The sequence below is a fragment of the Dasypus novemcinctus genome, chromosome 18 (genome assembly GCF_030445035.2).
Source record: "Dasypus novemcinctus isolate mDasNov1 chromosome 18, mDasNov1.1.hap2, whole genome shotgun sequence".
NCBI classification, from domain to species: Eukaryota; Metazoa; Chordata; class Mammalia; order Cingulata; family Dasypodidae; genus Dasypus; species Dasypus novemcinctus.
Window position 1 is genome coordinate 185,164 of NC_080690.1, and position 13,864 is coordinate 199,027.

At 54.4% G+C, this 13,864-nt stretch overlaps 2 protein-coding genes across 5 annotated transcripts in view; one reads left to right on the top strand and one right to left on the bottom strand.

The window, feature by feature from the left end:
• The first annotated feature begins 310 nt into the window (after positions 1–310).
• On the top strand, positions 311–2,454 carry LOC101427065 (5-hydroxyisourate hydrolase-like). Its single transcript, XM_004450818.4, has 4 exons — positions 311–572; positions 918–1,054; positions 1,721–1,856; positions 2,191–2,454. Exons 1-4 carry the CDS (start codon positions 513–515, stop codon positions 2,278–2,280), a joined length of 423 nt encoding a protein of 140 aa, XP_004450875.1. The 5' UTR covers positions 311–512; the 3' UTR covers positions 2,281–2,454.
• Positions 1,496–13,864, bottom strand: part of GAS8 (growth arrest specific 8) — a 46,062-nt gene continuing 33,693 nt past the window's right edge. For all 4 annotated transcript variants that reach the window (XM_071209023.1, XM_071209024.1, XM_058279540.1 and 1 more), the window contains 4 exons: positions 13,633–13,719; positions 10,462–10,671; positions 3,646–3,711; positions 1,496–2,842 (listed from right to left, as the gene is read on the bottom strand). In XM_071209023.1, coding sequence (XP_071065124.1) covers positions 2,693–2,842; positions 3,646–3,711; positions 10,462–10,671; positions 13,633–13,719 — 513 coding nt within the window. In that variant the 3' untranslated portion in view covers positions 1,496–2,692. The remainder of the gene's footprint in view (positions 2,843–3,645; positions 3,712–10,461; positions 10,672–13,632; positions 13,720–13,864) is intronic.

A 13,864-nucleotide genomic window follows, 5' to 3' on the forward strand; every position in this document is an offset into this window, starting at 1 on the left:
CCCTCCGTGGGGACCCTGCCCCCGCCCCGCCCCCCCCCCCGTGGGGACCGCGCCCCGCCCCCCCCCCCCCCGTGGGGACCGCGCCCCCGCCCCCGCCCCCCGCCCCTCTGTGGGGACCCTGCCCCCGCCCCGCCCCCCGCCGCCCCCCTCCGTGGGGACCGCGCCCCCGCCCCCCCCCCCCCCGTGGGGACCGCGCCCCCGCCCCGCCCCCCGCCCCTCCGTGGGGACCGCGCCCCCGCCCCGCCCCCCGCCCCGCCCCGCAGGTCGACTCCACTTCCGCCCGGAGCAGCCGCGCGGCCCGCAGGTCTGTGCCCTCCGTCTGCCCCCCGGGCGCCCCTTCCTGGGCAAAGACCCCCGGGCGCCTCCCGCTGGCGCCGCACCACGGGGCGCCGCGGGCCGGGACCGAGGGGCGAGGCTGGGCCGTTCAGCCCGGGCGGGGCGGCCACGGGGAGGGGCCTGGCCCCGACCACAGCCTGGCGGGAGCGCGCGGGGCAGAGGTGGCGGCGCCGGGCATGGGCTCAGGGGCTGCCCAGCGGCTGCGGGCGCTCCAGCTGCAGCTGCGGAGCCCCCAGGTAGGGCGGCCCCGGGGCCCTGGCCCTCCCGCGGCCCTGCGGCCCCTGCCTGCGGGTGCGAGGTGCCTCCGCAAGGAGGGGGTGCAGAGAGCTCCGAGGACAAGAGGGGCCCTCTGTGCGCCAGGCAGTGGCCTTCGGCCTCTCCTGGCAGGGGACAGGACCCCACAGGCCAGCGGCTATTTACGGTCCCAGGTGGACCTACTTCAACATCAGCACAGCTGATTGCTGCCCCAGGCAGACTCAGCGTCCTGGCCTCTGATCCCTGCAGCCCGAGGGTGGGGGACGCGTGGCCTGGGGGGCCGAGGACAGGCCTGCCGGTCCGCTCACTCGCCTCTCTTGGCCCAGGGCTGTGGCATGGAGCCAACGAGCAGCCCACTGACCACACACGTGCTGGACACAGCCTCGGGACTGCCGGCCCAGGACCTCTGGCTCCGTCTGTTCAGGCTCGAGCATGGCCAGCAGTGGACTGAGCTGAGCAAGAGGTAGGAGGGAGGCGGGGGCAGGTCAGGGTTAGCCCCGGGTGCACACAGGGTGGGCTGGCCGCTGCCCACTGCTCCCCTCTGTCAGCCTGACCCCCGCGTGCACTCGGCCTCAGGGCCACTGCCTGGGCTCATGCCTGTCCAGCCTTAGCCACTGTCCCTGCTGGGCAGGAGCAGGGCTGTCCACCCCTGCCTGCCAGGCCCACAACCCACCCTCAACCCCCATCCTTTTCTGGCCAAAAAGACATCACAGTCCAAAGGGCGTGTTCCTGTTTACTGGCCGGCAGGGCACTGGGCAGGGCCTCTCGGGCCGAGGGGCTCAGGGCCTCTGCCCGTGCGGGTGAGACGTACTATGTCTACGCAGGGTGTGGGCAGCTGTTGACCAGAAAGCCAGACACCTCATCAAAGCGAAAAGCAAGAGCTGTACTAGTGTAACGAAATGTGTCATGTTGAAAAAGAAGTTTATAAGTAAACAGATATTTGTTCAGAGAAAAATCTTGAACAACAGGGGCCAACTATAAAATATTATTCCAAGCAGGGTAGGTGATGGGGAGACGTTTTTCTTTCTGCCTCTCTGTATTATGGTTGTTCTAACATTAAAAAGAGGTGTAGATGTGTCCCTGGGCTCCCCTGCCCCTCCAGCCTGCCATACCCCTGCCCTCTCCTCAGCTCCACCGACCTGGATGGCCGCTGCGCTGGGCTCCTGGCGGCCGGGCAGATGAGAGCTGGCACCTACAAGCTGTCCTTTGACACCCAGAGCTACTGGAGCAAGAGGGGCCAGGAGAGCTTCTACCCCTACGTGGAGGTGAGGGCGCCGGGCAGGGGCTCTGGGCATCTCCCGCTGGCCCTGGACCGTGCAGTGGGCACAGGAGACTGCCCACTCCCTCCCCAGGGTGTGGCCTGCCTGGTCAGCCTCTGGGAGGGGCGCTGACTCAGCTCACTGTTGTAGAGAAGTTCCCATGTGAGCCCTTGGCCTTTTTCGGGGTGTGGACCCTGGGGACACCTGTTCAAAGCTAATCCCTGCAGGCTAGGGAGGACTTGCCCCTCCCATCCCAGCCCCCACCCGCGTGTCCACCTGGCCGAGGGGCAGCCTGGCCCCGGTGCCCCGCCCTCACTGCTCCTCGATCTGCCTCTCCCAGGTCGTTTTCACCATCACTAATGAGACCCAGAAGTTCCACGTGCCGCTGCTGCTGAGCCCCTGGTCCTACACCACGTACCGGGGGAGCTGAGGCGGGCACGGGGCCACCTGCCGTCCCTGCCCGAGGCCCCGGAGCTGCCCGCCCGGCCTCCGCAGAGTGGGCTTTGTGTTGTCCACGGCGCTTGCTTCTTGGAAGTCTCGGCGCGGCCTCCTCGCCCCCCCGGGGTTTCTAGAGGGCCTCAATAAACTGGGCGCTGGCTCTGCAGTGTGCTTCTCCTTGGGGGGCGGCAGAGGGTCCTGAGCAGGGCCAGGCCTCAAGAGGACCAGAGGGTGGGTGTGCCCCAGGGGAGGGGCAGCCTGCAAAGGCAGGGTCCACCCTGGGGGCTCCTCCCCGCCAGGAGCAGCCGCAGGAGACAGGCAAGGGAAAAGCTTTCATTTGCTGCAGCTGCAAATCTAAAAAACAAAACTGTCCCGGTGGGTCCCAGCGGGTCCTGGCAGGGTGGCTACGTGGGGGTGGCCACGAGACCCGCCGGGCCCTGCCCCAGCGTCTGCCCGATCACAGCCGTCTCCAGAGGCCTGAAGCCCACGTTGTCCAGGGGAACCCCAAAGGCCAGGAGCTTCGCCTCGTAGGTACGCAGCAGGTCGTTGTGCGCCTGTGGAGACGGCACATCAGGGCAGCTGGCCATGCACGTGTGAGCCCCGTTCCCTGTACCCAAAACTCTCCCCAGGGGAGTCGGGCAGTGCCAGCGCCTGGGGGGAACAGCAGGGGCTGCACCTGCCCCTGGGCAGCTAGCGCGTGCACCCGTGTTATTCCTGCTTCCAGGCCCCGGTTCCCAGTCACAGCCCAGGTGGTGGACAGGCTGCCCTCTCTCACCCTGGGGCTCTGCAGCCTCGGCACTGAGTCTGGGCACAGACCAAGCCACCTGCGCTGCGCTGCCGTCCCCTCTGTACTCGGGGTTGTAGGGCTGTAAGGGCTCGATTCTGGGCAGGTTAGAACAGCCTGGCCCCAGCAGAGCATGGGGGCGCTGGCCCTACCCCTACAGGTAGTCTGAGCAGGTGGCAGGTGTGCAGTGCCACCAGGGGTGCAGAGTCTAAGTCAAAATGGTGATGCTGCACCTCTGCCTGCTTGGAGGGCCCTGGGGGGCAGGAGGAGGAGCCAAGGGTAGAGGGGGCACTCCGGGGGGCAGGGGGGTGCTGGGGGCACTTCCTGCAGTGTCAGAGCTGAGGGAGAAGCATGGCCCCATTCCGGGGGAGCATGGCTGCCCCAAAGAGCCACCAGACCCCAGAGGCCAGACAAACCCGGGGGCAGCAGCTCAGGGCCTCCTCAAGCTGGGGCCAGGGGCTCAGCAGGGCCGGGGGCACCACCCACCCCCAAGGAGCGACACACCCAAGTGCGGTCCCAGCGGGGGAGGGCCGCGCAAGCGCAGGCTGGCGGAGGCGGGGCAGGCGGGCTCACCTTGCAGACCCGGGCCAGCTCGTACTGCAGGTCCTTGATGGTGCTGTTCTTTGATTCCAGGACGTCCTGAGGAGAGAAAGGCAGGCGTGGGCCGGGAGGCCTCTGGCCGAGGAAGCAGGGAGCTCCCGTCCCAGGTCAGGTGGCCTGTGGGTCACCCTGGCCCAGGCACTAGCGGGAAGAGGCCTCGGTAACGGCCTGGGAGGGAGAAAAGTGTTGAATAAAAAGCACAACCTTGCAAAATATCTAACAAGTCACTCCTGCCCCGTTCTGTGGATTGGCCTGTGAGGGCACAGCCTTGCAGGAGAATAGCAAATAAATAACTCCTACCCCTGTTCTGTGAATCAGCCTGTGAAAACATGGCCTAGTAGAAGGATATCAAACACGGGACTTCACCTCCTGCTTCTGTAAATCAGCCTGCAAACTTGCAGCTGCATTCTCCCTTCATAACCCCCCTGCCTGCAAAACTTCACCTGGCAACACGTTAGCCAATGAACAAAAGTTAGGCTGATCCCACCTGAAATCCTACATAAACCTATGAAAACTGAAAAACAGGGCTCAGAATTTGGAGACTGACTCTCCTCTGGGCCCGCACATAATGAAACTGTCCATCAAATGGCATGGTATTGGCACAAGGATAGACACTGACCAATGAAACCGAGTTGAGAGTTCCTATATAGATCCTCATACACACAGTCATCTGATATTCGACAAGGCCACCAAGCCCACTCTACTGGGAGAGAATGGCCTCTTCAGCAAATGGTGCCTAGAGAATTGGATATCCATATGCAAAAGAAGGAAAGAGGATTGCCATCTCACACCTTATACAAAAATCAACTCAAGATGGATCAAAGACCTAAATGTAAGAGCCAAGACAATAAAGACCTTGGAAAACAATGTAGGGGGCGGCGGACTTGGCCCAGTGGTTAGGGCGTCCGTCTACCATATGAGAGGTCCGCGGTTCAAACCCCGGGCCTCCTTGACCCGTGTGGAGCTGGCCTATGTGCAGTGCTGATGCGCGCAAGGAGTGCCGTGCCACATAGGGGTGCTCCGCGTAGGGGAGCCCCACGTGCAAGGAGTGCGCCCCATAAGGAGAGCTGCCCAGCACGAAAGAAAGTGCAGCCTGCCCAGGAATGGTGCCGCACACACAGAGAGCTGACACAGCAAGATGATGCAACAAAAAGAAACACAGATTCCCATGCCGCTGACAACAACAGAAGCGGACAAAGAAGACACAGCAAATAGACACAGAGAACAGACAACTGGGGCGGGGGATGGGGGGAAGGGGAGAGAAATAAATAAATAAATAAATCTTTAAAAAAAAAAAATGTAGGGAAGCATCTACAGGACCTTGCAATAGGAAATGGCTTCATGAACTTCATACCCAAAGCATGAGCAGCAAAAGAACAAATAGATAAATGGAACTTCCTCAGCACTAAAGCTTTCTGCACCTCAAAGGAGTTTATGATGAAAGTGAAAAGAGAGCCTACACAATGGGAGAAAATATTTGGTAACCATATATCTGATAGGAGACATATCCTGCATATATAAAGAACTCCTATATCTTGAAAATAAAGACAAACAACCCATTTAAAAAATGGGGAAAAGATTTGAACAGATGCTTCTCCAAAGAAGAAATACAAATGGCTAAAAAGCACATGAAAAAATGCTCCAAATCTCTAGCTATTAGGGAAATGCAAATCAAAACTATAATGAGATACCATCTTACTCCCATTAAGACTGGCAGCTATGAAAAAACAGAAGACTAAAAATGCTGGAGAGGATGTGGAGGAATGGAAACACTCATCCACTGCTGGTGGGAATGCAGAAGGATCCAGCCATTCTGGAGGACTGTTTGGCGGTTTCTCAAAAAACTAGCTATAGATTTGCCATATGACCCAGCAATTCCACTGTTGGCTATATACCCAGAAGATCTGCAAATAAGGACACAAACTTATATATGCACACCAGTGTTCATAGCAGCATTATACACTATTGCCAAAAGATGGAATCAACCCAAATACCCATCAATGGATGAATGGGTAAATAAAATGTGGTACATACATACAATGGAATACTACGCAGCTATAAGAAGGAATACAGTACAAACATATGTGATAACATGGATGAATCTTGAGGAACTTATGTTGAGTGAAGCAAGCCAGGCATTGAAGGACAAATACTACATGACTTCTCTGATAGGAAACAAGCAAACGGAGCTGTCTCAGAGAGCTAAAGACTGGAAGATAGGCTTAAAGAAATTTGGGGGGGGGGGGAGGTGTGGGGGAGAGGAAGGTTGTGAGCTGAAGCTGACATGGGTGAAGTCTATGACAAGCTGGAGATAAGTATTTGTACAGGGAAGGGATAAGATGCGGGCATAGGGATACCTTTGGATGGGCTTTGTGTGCTTGAGGGGGGCTAGGGTTGGGAGGGTGGGTCAGATGACCCAAGGAATTGGGGGGAGGGCTGGAGGGAATTACTGAATATGGGAGAATGTCAGGTATATGGTTGAAACTATACTGTTGAGAAAACTCTTTAGAAAATATAATAAGGAAGGATCACATGTTTAAGGTACTTGGGGGGGGCATCTGGTATAGGGGCAGGCTTCTAGGGAGTATGTGAGTGCTCATTTTGTCAGAGTGTTATATCACTGGGTGGAGACCCATACAGTGAGTGTGAAGGTGTACCCACATCCTGGGGAGACCTGATGTTCCCAAATAGAGGGAATTGTGTCTCTCGAGAGGATTGCTGGCTCCCAATTAGTTAGAGCAGGCTAGTACGCCAAGCCCTCAGCATTGTTGCAGTATCTGTAAATCTGGTTCCTCAAGTAGTGAAGATTGAGTGTCGTGGTGTGCCCTGAGGGGAAGGGGAGAGAGGTACAGCATGGATGGAAGCAGGGCAACCGGGGGGGGGCAATGGAAGTGCTCCACAAGATCATCCAATGATGGACAGGTCAACTTACATCTAAAGTGTATGGTCTATAAACTAAAATGTAAACTATAATGTAAAACATAAGGAAACTAAAAATTTAGAAATTTGTACAGTCTTAAATATAAGCAATAATGTAAACCAAAATGGAACCATGTTTGATAGCTATGTTCCAAAATTTGTACATGAGCTGCAGCAAATATAACATGAGCGTGTAAAGAGAACATAGCTGGGGAAAGGGGAAAAGGGTTTCATGTTGGATATCTGGGAGTCCCCTATACTGTGTATGTGAATTACTGTGATCTAAACTTTTTTGAAGACAAAATTAAAAATTAGAAAAAAAAAAAAAAAAGGATGTAGACACTGAGGAAGAAATGAAAATGCCTTGCCACTGTACATACGGGGCAACAACTATTACAGTGACGAAAGGCAAAAGGTTAGAAACAAAGTTTTATAATATTTTTCATTTTATTAATATACCAATTTATTTTTACTGTATTTCTAAATTACTATGTATTCTATTTCTAAACTTTAAACCCATCACTGTATTTCAATTTCCTACTAACTGAATTTGGCAATATATTAGGCTTCACTGTTGAAGAAGTTTTGGACCACGGAGAGGTTCAACTATGGCAGGGGAGGAACTCTGGTGTGGGGTGCTATGGATGGGGCACATGGGTGGGGGGCAGTTCTCCAGGGCATGTATATAGGGGACATAAATATGTTAGGATGTATGTTGGGTATTTTTATAGTAGTTACAGTTACAAACGTCAACTGAGGGAGTGCTGAGTTCCCACCAGGGGAGCTTGTCACATTCCCCAATGGAACAACAATAATCCCCCAAGGGCAACAGCAAAGATCAACAAGGAAGGATGGTCCAATAATGAGCCCCTGACACTGATAACTATGCTTGTGAGCCTGTGTGCCTGAAATATGAACCAGGCCTAGAGCTGCAGGGTGCCTAAGAGTTACCTCCTGAGAGTCTCCATGGTGCGCAAATATGGCCACTCTCTAAGCCAAACTCAGCGTGTAAGTGCATTGCCTTCCCCCCAGCGTGGGACATGACTCCTGGGGATGAGCCTCCCTAGCCCCGAGGGATCACTACCAATCACTAACTGGAGAAGCAACTAGAAAGAGACCTTGACGAAAAGGGTCAACTCAGACCAGAGAATACTCAGCCTACATGTTGGATCAAGTGTTCAAAACTGCTCTTTCACCTTGAATCAAAGGGGGAAATGGCAAAGGCAAATGAGTTGATATGGCTAAAGGTCTTCCCAAAAGAGTCAGGAGGTCATCAGGGGGTCACACTTACACACACCTCAGCAGGACTCCAGAAAAAGCCAAAATAGAAACAACCCGAGGTGCTGGTTCTTCTGAAGGCTACAGAGATCCACAGGGTATATAATCATGGCAGATGGATTTGGAGCTCTGTGCCATGTCAGAGGGTCCTACTTTGGAATTGGTGCTCCTGAGTGTGACGGAGTTGGACTCAGATGTGACTTTTCGACACATGCCTCTTCTGTCATGTTTACTGAACCTGTGGTTGGTGCCAGGGATGGTCTTACTCAGGAGACTTGAATCTCTGGACTGCCCATGTGCCAGCTGGACCCTGAGCCTCAGCAGAGTGGCGATTCCTACTCTCTGGTTCATTGGTGTTACCCAGGTCAGCTAACAGGGAGGTGAAGATGGTCAAGCACCACACCAAGAAATCAAGAGTGCCGACAACTATAAACAGAGGAATTGCATCCATCATCCATGTGGAATCTGAGCCCCCTCTTGATCTAGAGGTAGAGGGGACAACACCATCCCAGGGTCCACAGAATGGAGGAATAAAATATGGACTAGAGTGGACTGATATTCTACTATAAAACCATTGTGACAAGTAATAGAAGAAATTTTAGCATCAAGGTGGAGAAAGTGGCCACAGTATTTGCTGAGGGCAGGGAGAGGGAAGAAGAGATGTGATGTGGGGGCATTTTTGGGATTTTGAGTTGTCCTAAATGATACTGCAGGATCAGATGCTGGACATTATATATCCTGCCATAACCCACTGAATGGACTAGGGGAGAGTGCGAACTACAGGGTAAACTATTATCTGTGTAGTGCAGCAGTGCCCCAAAATGTGTTCACTGAGTGCGATGAGGGTGTCGCAATGATGAGGGAGGTTGTTGGTGTGGGAGGAGTGGGGTGGGGGTTGGGGGGTTGGGGGGTATACAGGAACCTCTTATATTTTTTAGTGTAACATTTTTTGTGTGATGTTTATATCTTCAAAAAGAAACAATTTACAAAAATGATGTGGTGGGGAGTGGCGAGTGGGTTATATGGGAACCTTTTATGGTTTTTGTTTTTTTATGTTTTTTAATGTAACATTCTTTGTGATCTATTAATTTTTTAAAATTTAAAACAAAAAACAAAAAACAAACACTGTTCATCCACCTTTCTGGAGTGCCGGCTGTAAGTTTCTACGGTTCAGAACTCATGGCCTTGCTGTAACAAAAGGAGCCTCCGCCCCAGCCCGCAGGTACCAGCTCACAGGTGCCAGCCCGCAGGTGCCAGCCCGCAGGTGCCAGCCCCGAGCAGGGCCGTGAGGCGGTGACCACCACGAGCCCCCGGGAAGCTGTTGCTGCCGGGGCTGGCAAGGGCGGCGGCGGCCTGACCGGCCTGACCCGCGTGGCACCCCCTCCCCCCGCTTCCCGGGAACCTGACGCCCACTATGGGCCACTTGTTCACCCCAGGGGCCCCAGCACCCGACAACACCCCTTCTGGAAAGAGCCCCAGGAAAAAAATCTCCCCTTTTATCAAATATCAGAGGAAATTTTAAAACAAAAACTAAAAAACTGAGGTTCATCCTTAGCTGCTCTGTGGACAAGGAAAAATTGAGTTTCTTTGTATGAACAAAAATAAAAACTTCCACACGTTAAAAACTGGTACAGCCTGTGCTGGCGAGGAGGGTAACAGTGTAGGCTCGGGGGCAGCTGGGAAAGCTCTCGGCAGGCTGAGCCGTGCAGCCCCGACCCAGCAACACCACGCCCCTTCCTGGGTCTCGCAAACTTGAAGCAGACCGTGTGGCACGAGGGGACCCCTGCGGCAGCCTGGACACAAGCCAGACGCCGCCCCCCTCCACCCAGCTGCTCTTCTGATATGGGTTAGAATAAGGCAAAAGCACACGACAGGTCACCTTAAAACGCTGTCTGTGATGTTTCTCGGGATAAAATAGACAGCGAGGAGATTCTGACCCAGCTGTTCCATCTCGTGACGGAAGGGCAGGAGCAGCAGAGCGCCAGGTGCTGGCAGGGCCCACCTCCTGGGGAGGTGCCAGGGGCAGCTGCTCCCTCTTGACAGCCACGGGTGAGGAGCCAGAGTCAGCCCAGCTTCCAGACTCGCTCAGATGCCCTCACCAAGCACTGTCCCCACTCCGTGGGGCCCCCAACCAGCCCCCAGGAGCAGAGGGGACGAGGCCCAGCTCCCAAGCTTGAGAACGGTGCGATGTGGTGAGGGCACGGGCGGCACCGCCGCTCCCAGCGACCAGGGGTGGAGGCCTGGCCTGTCTCGCGCTGTTGGCACCAGCACTTGGGGGGCGCTGTGGGAACCATGGGAGCAGCAAGGAACAAACGCTCCAGACTCTGCTCAGGCACAAGGCCCCCGGGACACCTTGGCTGGCACCCACTGCCAGGCTGGGTGAGGCTCTCAGACCCCACGACACCCACTGCCTGCCTGGCCCAGCTTCTCAGGGGCCTGATGGGAAAGCTGGGAAAGGAGCAAACTGAGGCACGGCTGTGGGCTCTGAAGCAGGAGGGGCCGAGCGGGCAGCATGCCCAGGCCACAGCCAACCCCTGGAGGCCACTGGAGGGCCTCGGCCACAAGCACAGGCCAGAACAGCGATGGACCCACCTCGAGCTTGCGGGACACGACGGTCAGGGCCCCGGCGTCCAGGCTGGAGGCGGCCAGCACCTCGCTGAGCTGCGCCTCCTTCTTCTCCACCGCGGCACTCAGCGCCTGCAGCTTGCGCTCCAGGACCAGGTTCTTGAAGCCGGCCTTCTGCTGGACCTCGTGGATGGCCGCTGTGAACTTCTGGTAGAGCTCGTCCCGCTCCTGCTGCACCTGCAGGGACGGGGACGGACTCCAACCCGAACCCACGCCCCACGGGGCCCTGCCTGGGGAGGGGTCAGCCGGCGGCGCCCTGGGGAGCCTGTGGGCTCTGGGGGGCGAGTCTGGAGTGCCTGGAGCCTGGACCCCCGTGCCGGACCCCAGGCATGTCTGCACGGCAGGCCAAACCCTGGAACCCCACGTGCCTCCAGCTGTGCCGAGGCTGTTTTTTATCTCCTACCTCCTTACCTTATTAACTGCACGTTTTAAAAAGCTAAAAACTTTGTAGTAGTGTATATGAAGAGGTGAGTGCCCCCTTTGCTTCGCTGGCCAGAGGTCACCACAATTTGGTGTGACTCCTTCCAGAACATTCTCTACACATGTGAAACATTACTGTTAGGTCTCCCCCACACTCTCCTCTTTCTAACTGCCTGCAGAGCTCCACAGACGTGCTGCCACCCAGAGCCACACTGGCACGCTCCCCCAGTGACGCAGCAGCTAGAGACGGACGTCACTAAAATACACACCGCTACGCAAAGGTGAATTTAAAAGGGCACCTGGCTCCCCAAATCCTCAAGATGAAGGAATGAACAAACTTAAGAAGGAAATACAACCACGGACTTAAGAAGGCTTATTATTACTGTAGTAATGAAGAACTTGTAACATTGCTATAAACGTGGCCACCAGAGGTTCTGAGGGGAGGAGGGGAGAAGAATAGGTATAACATGGGCATTTTTTGGATACTGAAATTGTCGTGCATGATATTGCAATGACAAATACAAGCCATTCTACATTGTGTCAAAATCTATAAAATTGTACGGTACAAAGTGTAAACCTTATGTAAACTATAGACGTTGGTTAGCAGCAATGCTTCAATATTTGTACAATTTTAACAAATGTACCACGTTAATGTAAGATGTTATTAATAGGGGAAAGTGTGGGAAGGAGAGAGGTTGGTTATATGGAATCCCTTATATCTTCTATGTGACTTCTCTGGCATCTAAAACTTCTTTAAAAATAAAGTTTATAGGGGATGAGCCTCCCTGGCACCGAGGGATCACTACCACATACCAGCTGAAGAAGCAACTAGAAAATGACCTTGAATTAAAGATTCAATGCGGAACAGCAGAATATACCTGTCTACATATAATAACATGACTTCGGGAAGCGGTTTGACCTAATGTAAGGGGGAAATGGAAAGAAGAAATGAGATTATAAGGCTGTGAGTCTCTAAAAAAGAGTCTGGAGGTTGTCAGAAGGAATACCCCTATGTACAACTGAACAGAGTCTAAGAGACAGATAAGGTAGATACAACCCCAGGTATTGGTTCTTTTGAGGGATAAAGAGACCCATGGGTTCTATGGTCATGGCAGAAGGGGTTCACTGCCATGACAGATGGCCCTTCTTTGGAGCTGGTGTTTCTGCGTGATGGAAATGGACTCAGAGGGGATCTCTTTTCACAAGACTTGCATGCTACTTTATTGAAATTGTAGTTGGTGCTGAGTTTAAGATATATGTAGGGGATTTGAATCTCTGGACTGATAATATGACACTCAGGCCCAGAGCCTCAACAGACTTCAGCTCCTACACTTTGACTTATTGGACTTACTCCACTCAGCTAACATGGAGTTGAAGAAGGTCAACCACCACAACATGGAGCCTAGAGTGTCTACAACTAGAAGCGGGAAGAGTGCATCCAGTACCCATGTGGAATCTAAGCCCTCACTTGACATAGGTATGCAATGGACACAACCAATCCAATGTCCACAGAGAAAATGTGGAATGGGTGTGGGAACGGTAGCCATGGGGGCTGCTGGGTGTGGGGAACGGGAGGAAGAGATGAGATGTGGAGGCGTTTTCGGGACGTGGAGTTGTCCTGGATAGTGCTTCACGGACAATTACGGGACACTGTAGATCCCCCCAGGGCCCACTGGATGGAACGTGAGAGGGTCTGGGCTATGATGTGGACCATAGACTATGGGGTGCAGTGATGCTCAGAGATGAACTTACCAGGTGCAATGGATGTATCACGATGATGGGAGAGAGTGTTGCTGTGGGGGGAGTGGGGGGCGGGGGCGGTGGGGTTGAATGGGACCTCATATATATTTTTTAATGTAATTAAAAAATAATAATAATAAATAAATATTTTAAAAATAATAATAATAAAGTTTATAGAAAGTATACTAAGGGAAGCGGATGTGGCTTCCAGTGATGGAGCGTCCGCCTACCATACAGGAGGACCTGGGTTCACCCCTGGGGCCTCCTGGTGAAAAAGAAGAGAAAGCGTGCCTGCGCAGCAGGTCAGTGCCCACACAAGGGTCTCCAGGATCGAATCCCAGCGAATCCAAGAGGAGAGAAAATGAGAAGAAAAGACAACACAGACAGCAAAAACAGCAGGGATGGAGGAGAGGAAGGGGGGGAAATAAATAAATAAATCTTTTTTTTAAAAGGATATTTGTGCCGCACTGCTTATAAGAGCAAAGGGTTGGAAGCTACCTAAAGAAATGATCGCTTTGTGCACTGGGTGCCGTGCGGTTCAAAAGAGGGAGGTGGTGCTACTCGTGGCACGCCAGGAGAGCAAGCGCCAGCTTGAAGAGGAAGTGTGCTCTCTTCCTAAGACATGAAGCATTAAACCCTCCGGAACCCACGAGGATGGCTGAGAGGCGGCTCCCAGAAGTGTGGGGTCGAGGACAAACACGGAGGACAAACAAGGAGGTCAGCTTCACTGTCACACACTCAGGGACACCCGGTTCATTCAAAGCACCTCCTCGTGTCCCAGAGGCGAGCCCCTGAGTGGACAGAAGAGGATGCAACCCACCCCACGAGGAGCTGCTCTCACGAGACCCCAGGCCTTCAGGGAACACACCACGTGTCCTGTAACAGCTGAAAGAATGGGGAGTCGACGTCCACTGCTGACACCCTCACCGCTGGCCACGGGGCCCCCGCCCAGCACCAAGCCCCGCCCCTGCCGCGTACCTTGGCGAAGCGCTGCTCCAGCACCTCGTGCTCCCACTGCAGGCCCTTCAGCTCCTTCTCAGCGACTTTCAAACGTGCTTTTGTGCACTGGTGAGAAAACAGATTCACACTCAAGATTCACAGGCACCACAGCTGCGTCAGGCTCCAGGAGCAGCAAAGCCTAAAGTCATGGCCGGAAAGCGGCGGCTCCAAGACGTGGCCGAGCCCCAAGCAGACCCGGGGCCACTGCGGT

Excerpts from the sequence above, each read along its gene's own strand:
- LOC101427065 (XM_004450818.4), top strand. The coding sequence starts at position 513 with ATGGGCTCAGGGGCTGCCCAGCGGCTGCGGGCGCTCCAGCTGCAGCTG. Across the intron at positions 573-917 it reads TGCAGCTGCGGAGCCCCCAG|GGCTGTGGCATGGAGCCAAC; the intron begins GTAGGGCGGCCC and ends CTCTTGGCCCAG. Across the intron at positions 1,857-2,190 it reads GCTTCTACCCCTACGTGGAG|GTCGTTTTCACCATCACTAA; the intron begins GTGAGGGCGCCG and ends TGCCTCTCCCAG.